Raw genomic sequence first — 19934 nt, 5'->3', positions numbered from 1 at the left:
GCCCCGGCTGTGGCAAAGCTGGAGGCAGGGCACCGGTGGGGCTGCTGGCTTCTGATCCATGTCAGGCTGAAACATCGCCCGCAGGGACCGGGAATTCTTGCGGAACAGGGCAGGGAAACATCCATCACCAGTGACAGAGGGCGATTGATCCTGCCCGAGGGCACGGAGCTGGATTCAATGACCGCTCCGAATCCCTTCCTCTGGCAGAGCCCGTGGAAAAGCAAATCTTCATCCTGCAAAAGCCTCGACAAGAAGTGCTGCTCCTCTGAGTGTCCCCTCGTGTCAGAATCTGAGGTATTGATGATTCTGAGATTGTAGAAAGTCTCTGTCTTTCAACCCCCTGCCAAAGCAGAAGCCATAATTGGTCTGTGCTGGTTTCCAGGTTGTTTATTCTGTTTATCTCTCACATGTTCTGCTGCCCTGCCCAGCTCTGTCCTGCAGGGCAGCGTGTGGGGCTCTGCCCTCAGTGGGATGTGACAAACATTAAATACCAGAAACTCCCTGGGCTGCATTTACAATAACATGCCAATATCTGTCACCTACGTTGGACAGTGTGTCCCCAGCCTGAACCAACAGAAAAATGCCAACACCACAGTGAAACATGGAGGGCATGAAGAAGGAGAAAAAGGACAAGGCACACCCAATTTCCTTCATCTTATCCCCTTTGGATCCCTTACCTAGAATCCTAAAATTTTACTTTTGCCCCCGTGCCACTCTTAATTATTACTGATATCAAACACTCAGAGCTGGTAATTCATCCTGTGAGATTGAAAACTCTTTTCCATGGACAGAGATCACAGCCAGTGTCTCTGGGGTCTCTGTCCAGGGGGTTCCTGACCCCTGCCAGGGTCCCAGGGCAGCCAGAGGGATGCCCTGGATTCCCACACTCAGGGATGGCAGTGCCGTCAACAGGACAGGGCTGTGGAAGGGCTGGGGCACTGAAGAAGCAACATTCCCACTTATAAAAAACAAACAAGCCAAAACCAAACAACAGAAAAAGAGCAAAACAAAAACCAAAGAAACAAAACCCTGCAGTCACAACAAAACCCTGCAGTCTCACCTTCCCCAGCCAAAGCACTGCAGCATGAACCTGAAAAACTTGTTTAAGGGAACAAGGAGGAAAAGTTACCAAATGCACCCGTGCAGCCTAGGGCGTGCAGGTGAACCTTCCATCCACACCCACCCCCTGTCTTGGCCATCTCGCAGCCCCAGGGAGCCAGGGCAGCATTCCTGAGACACTGAGAGGTGCAAGGCGAGCCAGGGTCATTGGTTCATCCACTCAGCGTTCCAGTTTTCAATATTTGCACTGTCAGGATGTTTTCCAAACACAGATAATCGTTTAAACGCAAAACTTCTTAGGAGAAAAAAAAAAAAAAAAAAATGCAGGATTTGCAATTCCCCCATTAATTAGGAAAGGAAGAAAAATGTCCAGAATTTGTCTGCATAAAACAGAAAGGAGCAATGAAGCAGCTACACTGAAAATTGAAGTCATGGTTCTTATTTCTGTGCATGGCACCCTTCAGATCCCAGCTTGGTAAAAAAAAATAATATACATACAGCTATATGGAATTTCTATTTCATGGATGCACATGGCCTGCACACAGGGTGCTGCAGGACAATGGCCTCACCCGCCTCAGCAGTTTTAGGGCTGGTGCATCATTAGCCAGGTCTCCAGGGGACCAGAGGATCAAGTGTGTTTTTTTCTTTGCTATTATACAAGACAGGAGCTTGTGCACATCCTCTGACGTGATACAGCGCCAAGGCTACAGGGTCAACCTTCCAGGACTTGTCTCAGCTCCCAGAGCCCTTCTCCAGGACAGCCACATTGCCGTCACCTCACTCAGGGACAGGCCTTTTTGCAGGCAAGAGACCTGCTGAGACACGCAGCAGCTGGGAAGACAGCCCACCTTTCAAGCTGGAAAGTACATTTCCCAGAGAAGGTCGAGCTGTTCCCAAAATCAGGAGGGGTTTCACACTCAGCCCTCCAGCTTCTCCATATATTCCCCCATCCTCATGCTCTACTCTTCTGCACCCAGCCCCTTTTCTCTCGTGCATTTACACAGCACCTGAAATCCCCTCTACAGCAAACTCTTGTTTCACTTCAGTATCATCATCATCTATCTGTGAGGGGGATCACAAGACCCCCTTCCCCTCCCTTCTCAGCAGAAATCCCCCCTTGCCTTCACCTCTCCCTTTTTTGCTCCTCATCCCTCCCTGTGTCAAACAAGGATGTTCCACAGCCTTGCCAAGTGCTTTGGGAAGAGCCTGAAGGACACAAGAACAGCTCCTGAAGAGCAGCTCAGTACTGGCTACCACACCAGCTGTGCTCCTGACCAACATCCCACTGCTGCTGCCTGTCATCTACAGGATGGGGAACGCCAAAAACCACACAAGGAAGACAGGAGGAGAAACATCTACCTGTCTCCAGCTTCCCAGGCCCAGGAACCAACAGGATTTGAGGTCAGACACAGCTCCAGCCCTGCACAATTCTTTCACAAAAGGAGGAACTGGGGATGAGTAGAAGCACCCCAATAACACAAGAGCTCTCCCAGCTTTTTGAAGACATATGGCTCCTCTCCATACTTCAAGCAGTGACTCCTCCATGCTTCCAAATTACAGCTGCCTAAGCTGTTTCTGCAGATATTTCCTCTTTCTATGCAATCATTTGGCTAATAAGATGAGCAGGTTGGGCTCATTTATTTTGGACACTGTTCGTGGGTCATTAGCAGAAAGGCTAATCATTGCATTGGCAGAAAGTATCACTTCTGCTTCAGAGCTGGCTGCACAGCACGGGGAGGGGGAGAGAGCAGGAGCCTGACAGAGCCTTAAAAAAACTAATAATAATACAAAACTCAAGTTGCACTGCTGTAGAAGTGGAATTTTCCTCTGCTGTTTCCCAAGGTGCTTGCTGTTAGGTTGAAGGGACAGACTTCAGTGCCCAAGACAGCTCTGTGCTCCCTCTCTCACCCACCCAAGGGCCCCCAGGAGGAGGAAGGAGGAGGAGGAAGGAGGAGGAGGAAGGAGGAGGAGGAGGAGAAGGAAGGAGGAGGAAGGAGAAGAAGGAGGAGAGGGAAGGAGCAGAAGGAAGGAGGAGAAGGAGGAGAGATGCTGGCAGCAGCAGCCTGGCCTCCATGAGCCACAGCAGCACAGGCACACATCCTGGAGATGCTCAGCCCTCCAGGGAAACATCCTCATCCTCACCCACGGCAGATCCAGGTGGGATGCCAAGAGCCCCATGGCACAAGAACCCTTTCTGGGATGGTTTGGGGTTAGCAGAGCAGATCAGTTGTGATGCCTGTGCTCTGCCTCAGTACCTGAGTGCTAAAATCCACCTACAGAGATGTTTAAAGAGCAATTTGCATTCAGTGTGAAGGCTGCAGTGCCAGGGGGGATAATGCAGACCCTCAGGGCATTTGTGGAGCTGAAGCCTGACTTGCCAGGATACACAGCAAAGCTGAGCCCTTCCCACTTCTCTCTTGAGAGGTAACAGAAGGAAGACTAAGTTCTGAGACACAGCTGTACCAAACAGCAGCACTGAGAGCAGAGCTGCTCCCCAGGCTCAGCTGCTCTCTCCAAAGGCCCGGGGAGCAGCTCTGCCCTGCGGGTGTCACACCCAGGCAGGGCACAGGGACACGGAGCTGCCCCTGCTCCCACCTCAGGGCAGCTGCTGCCTCCTCCCACTGCCCTGGCAAGGACAGAAATGAGGTGTTGGAGGGGAACAGCTGGCCAGGGCACAGGTTGTCCCCTTCCCCAGCAGACACACAGCCAGCACGCCTCCCGCTCGCCTCCTCCAGCTTCTGCTGCCCCAGATGTCCCCGCCGTGTGTGCTGCCAACAGTGCCCTGACCTTGGCTGCTCTCAGCAGCATCCTTGGGGCAAGCACAGGACGGGGCTCTCACCTCCCCTGGGAAGCTTTCAGCAGATGTCCATCAGCTCTGTGCTTCCCCTCCTGCCCTCCAGCACCACAGCCAGGAGCCCCAGCACACTCCCCAAGGGTTACACCGGGAGGGAGCTGGGCAGGGGCAGCGTGGCAGTGTGGGGAGGTGGGACACCAGGAATTTGTCCCTGGAATGCTCCAGCTTGCCTCGAGCCACCCATGCTGAGGCTCTTCTTGCTATCCCCATCGTGCTGTTTCTCCAGCCAAGCCCCTGCAGCCCCACAGCAGAGCCGGCTGCTCCTGGGGAGCCCCGGGCAGACAAGGAGCCAGGGCTGGCTCCGAGGGGCTCTCCAGCTGGAGAAGGGGGAGAGGATGATTTGGGAGCTAATTTAGAGCTTGCATTTCCTAAGCCTTTTCAGACACCGAGGCTATTGGCAGGCAGTGCTACAGCCCCTGCCAGCCTCAGCGGCTCTACAATGTCCTTCCCTTGGCAAGGGCAGCAGTGGGGAAAAAATAACACACAAAAAACAAGGGACATGTGATGGAGAACTCGGCTGAAGGTTCCCTCCCCCCACATTGATCTGCGTGCCAAGGAGGAAGAGCATGGGGTGGATGAAAGAAAAGTTTTAAAATGAAAGGAAAAAAACCCCACACCACTTGTTTTGCTATGCCCAGGCTGTGGGAATGGAGCTGTGGCAGGAGGTGAGCAGATATAACCTGAAGTCATTGCTGTGTTCAGGCCAGGACTGATAGTAAAAGGGTTTTTAAATCATGGGGATTTAGGGTTAAAAGGAAAATTAAGCTTAGTAGGCCCTGGAAAAAATAAATACCCTAGGTACATGAAGATCTTGTACCTTGCTAGAACTGTACCTGTGTAGCTAGTACATGATAAATGATATAATTGTTAGATGTGATGATTGTTTAGTAATTAAATATAATTACTGTTTAATCGTAAGAATAATCATGAGAAACTGTGGTCAGGGGCCTAAGAAAGATCACGAGAAACTCATGTCAATGTATAAAATAGAACAATATAACTTTATTAATTAATATGTATGTTATATAAGGATAGAATACAAAATACGTTCAGCTCAAAAGCCGTGTTGCAGTCAGATTTGGGTCTGCACCCCTGATTCCCAGAGCTCTCAATAAAGCACCTGCAGATAATCATATCCCATGATTTTGTGTGTTCCTGAACGCTGACAGGACAAAGCCATGACTTCTCCCCACCTGCCCCAGCCTGCACAGGGAAAGCAGGACAGGAAGGAGCACTTTGGACACCCTCCCTGCACCCCACACTGCTGTGTGGAGCCCCAAAAGCAGCACCTGGCTCTCACCCCAGAGAGATCAATGCTGCTGGGTGCACACTTGTGCTAACAGGATTGAGTGCATGGGGGTGAAACAGGGATTTTGCCTCAAAGTTTCATGGCCTGAAATGGCAGGGTGGGCAGAGCCTCCCTCCTCCCCAGCACATGCAGACCCCCTGGAGGTGGCTCCTCTGCTGAGGATGCTGTGCAGGAAGGAGCTCACCAGCACCCAGAAAACACCAAGGGTGAAAAACCTGCTGCTGGAGAATCACAGCATCTCAAGGAACGATAGGATGAATCCAATATTTAATTAACCTTTTTTTTTCAAAGGAGAAGGAAAGATCAGAAGAGCATGGGGACAACCCAGAACAACCTGATGGCAGAACTCCCACACAGACCCCCTGTCAGGGTGACAGCTGAGCAAGGGGGGATTCTCCTGAGGAGGGGTGTCCACCCCCCCAGCCACTGCAGCAGGACAGGTGGTGGGAGAACACTCCAGCATGGAAAGGAGGGAGACTGGATGCTAGCAGAAACACAAATATCAGCAAAAGCATGGTCAGGTGAAATGTGATCGTTTTGGCAGGAATGCACAGCACATGACTGTCATTGACCCATCGTTCTGCATCACATCAGCAGCTGGGCACCAGCTCAGCTGTCCCTGCAGCACCTGGGATGCTCCAGGCACCCTGGTGATGCTCCTACCTCTCTCAGCCCCAAATTACTAAGCTAGCCCACATATACGAGGCCTGGAGAGGAAGAACATCAGGAGATGGGCAAAGATTCAAAAGAGGCCCTCACCCCGATGTGGTTGTCCAGCTTCTTTATTCCATGAGGTGAGGGGGGAAAGAGAGGGGGAAAAAGGGTGAACAGGAAATGTCAGGGGTTTATCTGGGCTCTGGGCAGGGAGGGCTTCTCTGGCTCTCCCCCAACCCCGTCAGGGCACAAAGGAGGGGACCAGGCTTATCTGATCCCAGTCACAGGGGTCTCTGGAAATGGGGAAAAGCACAGCCCGAGAGCAATGTAACACCCTGGGAGCACAGCCTGCTCACCTGCACCCCACCAGTCCCAGGTCAGGGTGGGGAATACAGGGATAGGAGGCAGCCAAATCCAAAGCAGTCAGGATCCTGAGGCAGGAGCAGCTTGGTTGAAAAATCTCTCTGTGTCACTAAACCCTCCCTGCAGAGCACACTGAGGCTGCTGAGATGCTCACCTGAGCCCCTGTCCCTGTCAGGAGGGGACAGCAGAAACACAAGCCACCAAACAGCCCTGCTCATCCCTGCCTTCCCAGCACACAGGGCAGAGCGGGCAGGAGAACCTGGTCACGTCCCTTCTCTGGTTTGTGAGGCTGTTCCCCAGCCCCCAGGGCTCAGCAGCAGCCACTGGAACACCTCGGACTCCTCCTCCTCCCCTCGGCCCCCAGACAGCCAGAGCAGGAGCTGGGCTCTGTGGCAGGGGCAGTTCAAGTACACCCAGAATCACAGAATGACCAGGCTGGAAGAGACCTTCCAGATCATCGGGTCCAACCCAGCCCCAGCCCCTTAACTCAACCCTGGCACCCAGAGCCACATCCAGGCTTTGTTAAACACACCCAGGGATGGGGACTCCACCACCTCCCCAGGCAGCCATTCCAGAACTTCATCGCTCTGTGAAAAACTGTTTCCTAATATCCAACCTGAATTTCCCTTGAGAAATAGAAGAAAAGGAGAATCACAGCATTCATCCCAGCACAAGCCACCAGTGTGCCAGGTGGCTTTGTAGGAAAGGGTGGCCCCCACAAGGGATGCCTCAAGGCAAGGTCAAAGTAGCCCTCAAAGGGGAAACTAAAATCTGTGAATCCAACCAGCATGATCAGTCCAAACATGCACAGACAACTGATTCTCGAGGTGTTTGGTGCAAAACAGGATCAAAGAAAAAATAAATAAATAAATAAATAAAAAGGTGGCTGTGGTGTCACAGGGTTTTGGAGCTGCAGGCAGTGACAGCACCAGCCTCTCCCTGCAGTTCATGCAAGGTGGGCAGAAAAACTTTCATTTTCCACCATTCCCAGCCAGGGAGGGAACAGCCACATCCACAAACACATCCACCTCCATCTTCACCTCCCTTCCAGAACCTCAGCCTAAGGCACCAGCCTTGCTTGATAACCAAACCCTCACCACACACAGCCCAGAGACATCTCACAGCTTGTCCCAGGGAATCCTCAGCACTGCTTCAGCCACTTCCTGGAGCTGCTGGCTCATTCCTGTTTGTTTCCATGGCTCTAAGCAGTCACTGCTTTGTTTGCAGTTTGTAAACAAGCCCCTTCCCTACCCACCCCTGCACCAGGGATGGCTGGCAGCCACCAAGCCATCCTCACCCCACCCTGCCAAACCCCAATATTCATCCCTCAGCACATCCCAGCTCTCACCCCACCCTCCCAAACCCCCAATATTCATCCCTCAGCACATCCCAGCTCTCACCCCACCCTCCCAAACCCCAATATTCATCCCTCAGCACATCCCAGCTCTGTGAGGAGATAAAGGACCAATGTCCAAGGGGACAAAGATGTGTCTGAACCCCCCTGGGAGGGTGTGGGGGACAGTGTGCAAGTGCCACACACCCCAAATCCCCATCACGAGGAAGAGCAGTGGGAGAAGCAGCTGCCCTGAGCCATCCCGAGGTCCCAGACACCCCGAGGATGCAGGGTGGGATCAGATCCTTGGTACCCAGCTCAGTCTTCACCTGCCTGGCCAAGCTGCATCCCACCACTGGGACGAGCTGGGAGAGTCATTCATTTTGATCATTCATTTCTGAGGCAGAGGAAGGCTGGCAGCCTCAGTGCTGCCCTGAATGATGATGGAACTCTTGGAAATGCCAAGTGAAATCTGCAGCTTAATCGTGGTGAGAGACTCCTTTTGGGGCACACCCCAGAACCCTCCAGGCAGACATTCCCCACTGCAACTTCCCACTCCCAGCACTGTTCCCTACCTGTCCCTTTACTCCTGCATTACCCAACCCACCCCAGCCTCTGCAGAATGATGCTCCACAGTTGCCAAATAAGCAGCAAGATTCAACACTGGGGCTGTTGTTTGTTCCCCCAACAACTGCTGCTCCCACCAGGCTGGTTTCACCCTGAGCCCAAGTTTGGTGCAGTGAGGAAATCCACAGCCAGGGCAGCAGGAAAGCTCAAAATTGCCCAAGGAATGGCTGCTGAGGAGCTGCTGCTCAGCTCCAGCTCTGGGAAGAGAAATGGAATTTAGCCTGACACTGCTAAAGTATCAGTGGTTTTGCTGCCATCCACCTGGCAGGGTTCCTCCCCTGCCATCTGAATAAAGAGTGGTCTCCTCTCCCCTGAGGAGCTAAAAAATAGGCAGCTAGAAAGGAAAGCCACCAGTTTTCCTGTTGGATGAAAGGAAACACAATTAAAAAAATATCCAATACTTAAAGTCCAAGTGCATCCCAGCAGGGCTGGGGTTGATGTTCCTGCTCACTCCCTCTCCAGCCACTGCATAAACCCAGCCCCAGAAGGACCCACCTGAGGCAAGCCCAGCCAGTCAACCAGCTCCCTTCAGAAACAGTTCTTTCCCTGCAGTTTTATAGAATTGGCTTTTACCAATAAGCACAATTCCATTTTTTTCCTCTCTCCCTTTTTCCTTTGCTGCACACCGTGAGACTTCATGACAAGGCTCCTGCTTGGAGCTGGCAGAGACCTTTTCAAAGCTGAAACAGAGCTCGTTCCCCCTCACCCTGGGGATGGGGGAGGTGGAGTGGGAGCAGCGACAGGTAAAAATAACCAGACTTGGCCTGATGTTGCTCTCAATTATGTCAGTGGGAATTCTGCCCAAATTCCAAAGCAGCAAGACCCAGACACACAGAGAAAGTGCTCTGCTCTATGAGCAGCCTAACGATGGCCAGAGAAAATCATGGAGACATTGGAATCTGAGGTATTGATGATTCTGAGATTTTAGAAAGTCTCTGTCTGTCAGCCCCACTGCCAAAGCAGAAGCCATAATTGGTCTGTGCTGGTTTCCAGGTTGTTTATTCTGTTTATCTCTCACATGTTCTGCTGCCCTGCCCAGCTCTGTCCTGCAGGGCAGCGTGTGGGGCTCTGCCCTCAGTGGGATGTTACAAACATTAAATACCAGAAACTCCCTGGGCTGCATTTACAAGAACGTGCCAATATCTGTCACCTACGTTGGACAGTGTGTCCCCAGCCTGAACCAACAGAAAAATGCCAACACCACAGTGAGATATGGAGGGCATGAAGAAGGAGAAAAAGGACAAGACACACCCAATTTCCTCCATCTTGTCCCCTTTGGACCCCTCATCTAGAATCCTAAAATTTTACTTTTGCACCCATGCCACACTTAATTATCACTTATATCAAACACTCAGAGCTGATAATTCATCCTGTAAGATTGAAAACTCTTTTCCATGGCCAGAGATCACAGACAGTGTCTCTGGGGGCTCTGTCCAGGGGGGTTCCTGACCCCTGCCAGGGTCCCAGGGCAGCCAGAGGGAAGCCCTGGATTCCCACAGATGTGATTCCTGCTGGTGGGAGCCTGAGCATCCCTGCCCCGGGGCCAGGCACTGCAGAGGCTGCAGGCACTCAGAGGGTGATGATCAGACCCACAGCACCACATCTCCCCTGCTCCAGGCACAGTTACTCCACACAGAGCCTGGAAAGGTTTTTTTTTCCAGGAAGGGTTTATCTGCTCAGACAGTTTCACATCAGCTGAAACTAAAGTGTAAGTGGTTTTTGGGAGGATAGAGAAAGTGTTGAAGAGTAGAAACATTTAATTCTGACACTTCCCTGAACAAAAAGCGCTCTGCCTTTTCACGGCATCACAGTGTCTTGTGAAACCAAGTCCAATTTATTTTTAAGTGGGGAAAAAAAGGAAAGCCCAAACTGAGAACAAATATATTTCCGGGGACAAATATGATATTGCATTTCATCCTGTCATTAACACTTTACTCCCATCTTCAGAATTCACCAATCAAATGAGAATTCAGCCTTTTGTGGTGTTGTAATGGAACATCTTTCACAGCCACCCTGAAGCTGTTCTGCATGAGCTTGGGCACAGTTCACCTTCACACGAGCCAGCGCCTGACACCAACAACTCCTGAAGGGATGCAAACATTTCCAGCTCACATTCAAACACGAGTAACAACTGAGAGGAGAGAGAACTGCAGACAACACAAGGTTTGAAAGAAAAAAAAAAAAAAAAAATAAAAAGCATTTTGGCTGCTTGTCTGAAGACCAGCCCAGCTTTCAAGCCCACATGGATGTGAGAGCTGGGTGAGGCTCCTCGCCCTGGGTCGGAGCCCATATTGTATCAACAGAAATATGGGAATTACAATATTCCTGCTGGGACTGAATAGAATCAGGTGTCCCACAGCACAGCCTCACCAGTGAGGACACAACACCCTACACCCTGCCAGCATTCCCAGGAAAACACTCTGCATTGTGAGGTACAACCTCAGAGCCAGGGGCCACCCACACCCATCACTGGAGAAGGCAGCATCCACAGGAATTTTCCTGGAATAACATTTCCTGACAATTTTAATGCCATATGTACTTTGGAGCCTGGCAGTTTAAAGCAATTAGATCCAGGCTGGGAGCTGAAAAGTATTTCTGTGTTTACATCAATGTTTCAAAGGTACCAATCCAGTACTCCCAGCACTTTACACATAGGATTAGCACAGGGCTCCCACGTGGAATTGCTCTCTCCAGGAGCCCAGCAGCTCGGTGAGAAGCAACCTGTGGAGGAGAGGGATGGAAACCAGGAGCTGAGGCAGAGCCACCCCACTGAAGCCTGGATTTCCATCTGCTTGTCCCACACTGGCGGAAAAAAAAAAACACCACCAAAAGGTCAGGCACCAGCTACACCCTGCAGTGCTGTGGATGTGAGTATTTTTCCCAGACAGATGGTGGGAAGGGGAAGAATGAGGAGGAGGAAGGAAGGGAACAAGTTCAAGACAAGCCTCTGAGATCAGCAAACTGATAAAAATACTCTGTCAGTGCTGCTGGCAGCAGAGGGACCCAGCCTGGGGGCGAAGGCAGGCACAGAGCTGTCCCACCCTGTGCCACGCTGCTCTGGTGCTCCTCACCCCACTCCCAAAATCTTCCCTCTGGCGTTTTTTCCTTCACCTCTTCACAACTTCAGCATCCTCCTTCCCAGCTCACACTGGCCACTTTTCCAACGGGAGTTTTTACTTTTTTACTTTTTCCCTTCCGTGCTTGATTCTCCACACGTCGGGGCTGGGGAAATCTCCTCAGGCTGCAAATCCCTCCCACGCCTTCGATGCCATCTGCAAAAGCCAAACCCCTTCCCATGGCTGCCTTTCCCCCCAGTACCAACTTCAATTGCTCTGGGGATGATGAGATGAGAAAGTTAAGTTTGCTGCTCAGTTCAGATGAACTGAGAGTATTTATTCAGCTTTCCTTTATCAGAGATGCAAATCAAATACTCCAGTTACATATTTTAACACAGTGGGGTGGAAAAAGTCTGATGGAGAGAAAGCCATAAAGGGTCTAATGTATTCACTGGAGCTAAGGTGGAAAACAGAGAGACTGGTGAGAAATTATTAGCATAACAGGTGCCATTGTCACAGAAGTGACAATTTGAAGACAAATCCCCCCAAAATTAATTCCCTAAATATCAGAGCACATAATTAACTACATTTAGTCCCTGTTTTATACAGGCTCTGCAAAGGAGAGTGGAGAGGAGGGGGAAGGTGGATGAAAGAGGTTCCTTCTCCCAGACAGCAAGAAGTTGGTTAATGGCACATTAAAATGGAAATGGAACTTGAAGCCAAAGCATGTCCCATCCTGGGAAAGAGAAGATGCCACCACAGTGTCAGGGTGAGAGGAGTGGGACTTCCTTCCAGCATGGACCTGCAACAACTCCTCTGTGCAGCAGTTCCAGTGCTCCTGCATGACTGGTGGCTTCAGCTCCCAGCTGGGCTGAGCTCCAGTGCCCTGAGCCACAGAGCCTGACAGCACTGAGCCCCTCTGAGCCAGCACAGACCCACCAGTCCCTCTGGCCACCCTGAAGAAGCCCAGGAAAGAACCGAGGGCCACTGTCACACTACGACATGAAATATCTCACGCACTCACTCTAAGATGCAAAAGAACAAAAGGAGCAAATTTTATTCCTGACCTCACAATAGATAGAATTCCAAAGTGACAGTGGATTGGAGGATGAAATTGCCACCTCTCCAACCACACTGGTCAAACAGTCCATCAATTCACTCCTCCCACAAAGAAGAATGCAAAACAATAATTATTTACATGAACAGTGTGTGAAAAACTCCAGTAGAAATTTGTAAACATCAAAAGGCATAGAAAACTTCTAAAAAGAACTTTAAAACTTTTACAGAACCAGAGTAACAGGCCACCTACAGCAGCATGGGGAGGATTGGTGAAGGTCTGAGGGTTGCTTGGTTTGCCATCAGCAGGGAGCCTGCAGCATCCATCCCCACCCCAGGGATTTGGGGATGCTTAGTCCACCTCCACATCAGGGTGGGCATGATTCTCACACAGGGACGTGCTGAACCCAGGGGTTTTACAGCTTTTCTTTTAGGTTTTGTTTTTGAATAAAAACAGCTCATTGGAGATCAATTTAGCCTTTTAATACCTTTCAGATAAGAAAATCTGCTGCAGCAGCAATTCTCTCCCTATCTTAATTAATTTCTAAACACATCACAAGCTGGAAGTGCATGTTTGATGAATCTGGTTGACCTCCTGGTGCAGAAATGATGACACAGATGTTGTGCCTTCTTCACTACCTCATTACTCATGTCACACCAGGGTTTTTTTCTCCCACTGAGCTGGCTGACAGGAGCTCCAGTGCTGCCATCAGCAAGAGAAGCTGCAAGGAGCCAGAGGAAGGCCTGAGCAATGTTCTGCAGCTCTGGGAAGCCAGCAGAAAGTGGGTATTAAAAATAAAAAATAGTAATTTTTTTTAAAAAAGCAGCCTGATGAGGTCTGGTCACCTTTTACTCCAGACACTTTAATGGTCCCTTGCAAGGTGATGGCATGAGACGAAGCAAGACTTTTCCTCACGACCACTCTCCAAAAAGCCAGCTTATTTCTGCTGGAGCAGAGGCAGCACAGAGCAGGATTCTAAACCTCCCAGCATGCAGGGATGGTCCTGGCTCTGGTATCCCACAGCAAGACTTTTACTGGCATCACTCACAAGAGAGGTCTCAGGGTCTGGGTGTCCAGGTGACCCCGAGAGTGAAAGTCCTCATTTCCCAGCCTGCACGGCCAAAGAAGGAGTCTCAAATGCACAGGGTCAGCTTCTCAAGGTGGTTTATTTTCCCTTATCTATAACATTCTTTCTCTGACCTGCTGAGTTCTGTCCAGCAGGTCAGCCATGGCATTCTGTCTGCCCTCTGGGCAATGATTACATTTTATACTAAAAACTATGTGTGCTATGTTTACAATAATATGCCAATATAATTTATGTTGGACACTGTGCCTGTACCTTAAACCAACAGAAAAGTGTCACCATCACAGCAAGACATGGAGGGCAAGGAGAAGGAGAAGGTCAGGAAACACCCAAATCCCTCCATCTTGACCCCTTGAACCCCATTATAAAAAGCCCCAAAATTCTACTTTTTCGTCTGTGTTAATTTAACTACCACACTACTCAAACCCTTGTGGCTTTGTAATTCCTTATACAAAGTTGACATTTTTTTCCACGGGCTAAAATGGAAGCCACAGGTGTTTTTGACTTCATGCCAAGGTCTCTGAACCCCCTGCCAGGGTCTGGAGCCAGACAGGGCAGCCAGAGGGATGTGCTGGGTTCCCACAGAGAGGAAATCCCATCAAACCACCAGCAGCACAGGATGGGGCTTTGCATCCTCTTCCCAAACCTGCATCCCAGCACTGACAGGGTGCAGTGGCCCTGCTGATGCCTGATCAAAGGGTCAGTGCAGAGGTAAAACCTGTCTGTCCCACCCAGACCCACCCTTCCACCCCTCAGAGCCTGACAAACAACCCCACTTTGGCCAAAGCCTCCAGACACGGCCCAGGGCTGGATTTAGCACCACACAAAACAATAATTAAACTGGGACATGAGGCGTGGGGAACAACAAAAAAATAAATCTCTCATATGTTTTGTTAAATTCAGCAATTTACAAGGCTGGAATAATTAGTGGTTTAAAATGTTTTGACACAAGCAGCCCCAATAATCATGATAAATCATATCAGGCATATGCCCAGATCCTTGAAGTGACAGATGACAAACAGAGCAGTGACAAGATGCTCCATCACGCAGGGAATCATTGAGTTAATGGAAGAATTATTGCTTCTGAAATCCACTCTAGTCCCATTGTGGGGAACATTCCAATTTATCAAAGCCAAATGAACATTAATTGCTGCAGCCTGGTAAGTTTTCGAGCTGCTGTGACCTTCATTGAATTTTAATCCAAAACAGATAAGATTTACTTCCACACAACAGGAAACAACACAATTAAACCCGAATGACAGCTGAGATTATGGTGAAAAAACACAACAGGCATAATGACAAAAATATTGATTCCTTTATACTTGACACTGTGCTTAAAAAACGGTAAATAAATAAAATCTTGCATTTGCATATTTGCTTTTCCTTTCCCTTTATTCCTTCTTTTCATTTGGGAGACAAATTTCAGACGCTCAAGCCAAGAGGAAATGGGTGGCAGAGAGTAATGGAGACTGAATTCCCTTTAACTGCAGTAATTAATGTTATGTCTCATTGGGGAGAGATTAAGAAAAAACAGTTAGGAAAGGAAAAAAAATAAAAATTAAGTATTATCTTGCTGTCAAAGATGCCCTTGAGCTCAGCAAGGAAGGTGTGAAGAGGGTCACAGGCAGTCAGTGCTTTGCAGGGATGGTGGCCACAGGGACAACGGGCCATGGACACTTTCCTGCTGCACTGGAAGCAAATCAATCCCAGACCAGAAAGCCATGGACTGACAGTCAGAACCACTGGAAGGAGGAATAAACCCAGGATTTGCACCTCCCTGGAGCCCCCAGGCAGCACAGAGGGGGTCTTGGGTTTAGAGGCAGGCCATCAACACCTTCAAAAATCCAACCAGCTCCTGGCTTGGAGATGTCTCACTGCCCAATAACTGTGCCAAGTGCTCCCTAAGAGAGGGATTAACCAGATCCTCCAGGAAAACCTTCCCCAGCTGCTACAAATCACCTGGAGCATGAGGACAGAGGTAAGAAGAAGCGTTAGAGCCACTTAAAGGAGGTGAAGGAAGCACTTTGCCATGGCCCCTGCTGTCCCCTGGGGAGGGATGCTGGGCTGATGATGGACAGGGCACACAAAGCCTGAATGCCAAGGCAGCACTGGGCTGGTCTGGAATTCTGTCCCTAGCAGTGATATGGTTTAGTTCCTAGAAAGCACATAGGAGACACTGGCTTTGTGGTAGGAAGAGGAAGGAAAAGAATTTGGGAAGCTGGGAAGGAGGACACAGGCTGTATCCCCAGGCAAAAGGGATGTGGACATAGAGAGGGTGTGGGGACAGGAGGGGGACCCAGGGCTCCCCTGTGCTGAGCACAGCACAGCCAGGGAACCCCACTGGGGTAGGAGAGCTCAGGTGATGGGGGCCTGTGGGAGCCCAGCACATCCCTCTGGCTGCCCTGGCTGGCTCCAGACCCTGGCAGGGGGCTCAGAGACCCTGGCAAGAAGTCAAAAACACCTGTGGCTTCCATTTTAGCCCATGGAAAAAACTGCCAACTCTGCATGAGGAATTATAAGCCACAAGGGTTTGAGTAATGTGATATTTGAATTAACACAGGGTGAAAAAGTAGAATTTTTGGGCTTTTTAGAATGTAGTTCAGAGGGTCAAGATGGAGGGATTTGGGCATGTCCTGGCCTTCTTCTCCTTCTTATTGACCTCCATGTTTTGGTGTGATGGTGACACTTTTCTATTGGTTTAAGGTACAGACACATGGTCCAACATAAATGATAGATATTGGCACATTATTGTAAACATAGTACACGTAATTTCTGATACAAAATATAAACACCACCTGAGGTGGTATGCAGAGTGCCATGGCCTCGTTGCTAGACAGAGCTCAGCAGGTCAGAGAAAGAATGTTATAGATAAGGAAAAATAAACAACCTTGAGAAGCCCACCCTATGCATTCAGACTCTTTCTTTGGCTGCACGGGGTGGGAAACGAGGACTTTGACACTCTTGGGGTCATTCCCAGCACCACAGACCCTGTGAGGGGCCCTCTGGGATGCGCTCCAGCTGGGGTCAAGAAAGGAAATAAAGGAGTGGGAAAGCAGCCTGGGGACCTGGGTGAAATATTACACCCAAGAAACAAATAGCTGTGACCACTTTATTTCCCCTACAGAACTCAATGAGGCCTCACGGAAGGGGAAAAAAAAAAATCAACAAACCAACAAAACAGAATCATCTTTGCTAGTAACTCAAAACTTGGCTCGGGTTCACTCAAAAATTTAATGAACCTTCTGAAAAATATGGGCAAAGTTTCAAGCCTGTGCTGCAATCCTGACCCAGGAGAGGGATCTGCAGGGCTCCTGCCTCCCCAGGGACACATGTGCAGCCCAAACCCAGATCCATGTCCAGGACCTCAGCTCCTGCTGCAGGGAATGTCAGGATTTATAAAGACAGTGGAATTACAGCTGAATGTGTGTGGCAGGAACACCTCCTCTCCTGTCCTGTTGCTTTTGCAAAAGGGGAGAGAGGTACAGGGCAGGAATGAACGCACAGAAAAGCCATGGGTGCTCCCACACCACTGGCAAAGCACATCTTTCCTGGCTAAAGTGGGATTAGAGGCCAAACCCATTCCTGTGACATTCCTGTGACCTGGCCAGCAATGCTGTCAGCTCCATCCCCAGCACCACTGCTCCCCCATTCCGAGGTGCAGCAAAAGAAGGCTCTGGCCAGGAGCTTCTCAAAGGAACTTTCCAAGCATCCAGTCATTACAATTATCTTCTGTATTTTAGAGATCACCTTCAGCAAGGGCTGAGGACCAGGACTGAATCTCTCCCTACTACAGAAAATCTGCATTTCAAGCAGGAATGAGCAGGCTGCAGAGAAAGTGTCACCCCACAGACACAGGACAATTCTCCAGGGCTCAGCCAAACAATCCCATACTCAAACCTCCTGCCAGGAATGGAGCTTTAGACACCCACACATGCTGTGCTATTTTTCTTTCTTTGTTGACTCTCACTTATATTTTCAGGTTCATTTTCCAAGTACGCAGTTCTAACCCTTTTCCCCTCTCCAATGCCCCATCCCATTGACAATTTCATCAGGACATAAAAACATTCCCTATCTAACACAGTAAGATGCAGCCCCCAAATCCTTTCCCTTCTGTCATCCAGCATCTTATCTTGCCCAACAACCTTAATGCAGAACCTCTCTCCTTTCTCACATGCATTCAGTGCCAGATATAAAGCCCCACTGATAAGACACAAAAAAAACCAGATTTAAGTTGTAAAAGCCAAATAGCTGCTTGTTCAAATAAGAAAAGAAAATTAAAAATAAAGGATTTGTGCAGCCATTGTCTGTGTTCCTCCTTCCAAAGCTAAGGACAGAGCTGTGGAGATGACCCAGATTCTAGAGATGAGCAGGTTCACCTTCTGCAGAGGGTCATCCTGGTGGGATCCTCAGCCCTTAAAAGACTTTCTTTGGCAAATGAACGTCATGCATGCACCCTGGATATATCAACCTAACTTCTTTTCTTCTGTATCTTATCCCAATGGCACTGAAGGGACAATACACTGAATCCCATTTTACAGATGGAGCTCTAAAGCACCGAGGAACCATGGACCAGATCCAAACACGTAGGCAACCACCTCATATGATACTGAAACTTTAAAAGGCAACACAGCACATAAACAGTGCATTATTAAAAGGTCACAAACACCCCAGATGGAGACATTCAAAGCACTGGATCATCTTTTTACTTTTAGGTCAGGCTTGTCCTTTGCAAGAAATGCTGCAGCCCTTACTCACTTCAAAGATCAACTTCAGCTTCAGAATTAAATGGCCAAGCCCAAAATCTTCCTTTTGTACAATGCCCAAACACAAAGATCAAGCAGAAATATTCCACTGACACTTACAGACAGGAGGAACTACAAGGATCATTCTTACCCTCCCAACAGCTTCTTCCCCACACTCTTTTGCTTTAACATTCTCAGAAGATCAAGTGCTCTATTTTTCTTTTTCCTGGCCCATTCAAACACATCTCTCCCATTCTGGAGACCCAGGCAAGAAGGGACACAAACATCTACAAACCAGACTCACCACCCTGCTCCCCATCCCCTCCTCCAAGGGGGTCCCTCCATCCCCTCGGATGCCACCAGAGCTGGGACTCACCATGACTGAGATATGAAGAATGTGCATCTGCTCCTCCACGATCTCCGAGGGCTCCTGGAGGCTGGGTGGGGTGGCCCTGGAGAGCTGCTCAGCGCTGCTCATGGACACGTGGAAGTACAGGGTGCCATTCTCCAGCCACTGCTGCTTCCAGTGCACCAGCGAAATGTCCGACACGGTCCCCGACATCTCTGCAGAGACACAACGCACAGCTCAGGGTCAGTTTTCCCCATGATGCCCAAAGATGTTATTCTAAATGTTCAAAGAAATTGGGACTTTTGAGTCTTAGCCCCAGAACTGACTCTATTTAATTTTAGCCTTTACCTGCTACTTCTCTTATATATGAACAGAAACGTTTTTCTTCCTTAATAAAAATCAAGGGGCTACAGACTGCCTGGGGATTTCTAGAATAGGAAGGCAAGAACAGTTAAATCACACAGGATACCCTAAACCTCCTGTGGCTTTCCCAGGAAACAGGCTGGAAGAAGCTCCCAGGGGAGCTGCAGCCAAGCCCAAGGGAGTTCCATGGCTCAGGGAGGCCACACGTGCCAGACAGGGCAGGCTGCAGACACCAGTACACACATTGCTGGCATTTACAATGGAAACCTCCCTTCCAGCTGTGAGGCAGCACTGTATTTAACAGGGACACTCTCAGCACAGAATGTGAGCTCCAGCAGCAAGGGAAAGCCTCCAGGCTTGACAAATATCTATTGACATTGGAGCTGCACCTATCAGTCACCTTCTGCTGGTTTTCCACTCCTGATTCACTGCACGGGCACCCTGGCAGCCAGGATTACAGCACACACCACCAGCTCTCCCTGACCTAGGGCACTGCACTGAGCTGGGGTTTGGAGAACCCAAAGGGCACCCCCAGACCTGCAGACCCTGTGGAGGCAGCAGCTCCCAGCCTCAGCTGCAGCCCCTGCGTGGGTCAGGAGCACTGACAGCTCCACAGCTGCCCAGCACGTTGCACACGATCTCTGCAGAGAACGGGTTTGGCACTTGGGCAGCTGAATCAAAACCAAAAAAAAACCCAAAAATACTAGCACAAAATGAGCCAAAATATTTCTCCTTCCACCACATCTTTTTTGTGTTTGTTTTTCCATTTCCAGTATAAGCAATGGGAAGCAAGACAGAGCTTAGTCACTGGGCCCACAATTTTAGCAGCTTTGAGGAAGACCCAAATTTAATTCCCTCCTATTTGGGAAGAGACCAGCTCTGACAGACCCTGACCCGCTGTCTGCAGGTGTGCCTGCCCCTGAGCAGTCAGGATCACAGGCTCAGGTACTCCTGGGACCACAGTGGGAACAGAGACAAGGTTCTCCTCCTCCTCCACCTTGGCTGCAGAGGGTCAGTGGGAAGGAGAGCGCTTCCTCTGGGGGCAAAGCAGCCAGGGAATGCTGGTGGCATTTTGCATTTTATT

General features: G+C 49.7%; 1 protein-coding gene across 1 annotated transcript in view; it reads right to left on the bottom strand.

Moving 5' to 3' along the window:
• Positions 1 to 19934, bottom strand: part of ASTN2 (astrotactin 2) — a 334716-nt gene that overhangs the window by 259323 nt on the left and 55459 nt on the right. The window contains exon 2 of the mRNA XM_021551387.2: positions 18515 to 18702. Coding sequence (XP_021407062.1) covers positions 18515 to 18702 — 188 coding nt within the window. The remainder of the gene's footprint in view (positions 1 to 18514; positions 18703 to 19934) is intronic.

Source organism: Lonchura striata, chromosome 22 (genome assembly GCF_046129695.1).
Source record: "Lonchura striata isolate bLonStr1 chromosome 22, bLonStr1.mat, whole genome shotgun sequence".
Lineage (NCBI taxonomy): Eukaryota > Metazoa > Chordata > Aves > Passeriformes > Estrildidae > Lonchura > Lonchura striata.
Note: the sequence above shows the minus strand (reverse complement) of the source record. Positions and strands in the feature narration are given on the sequence as shown.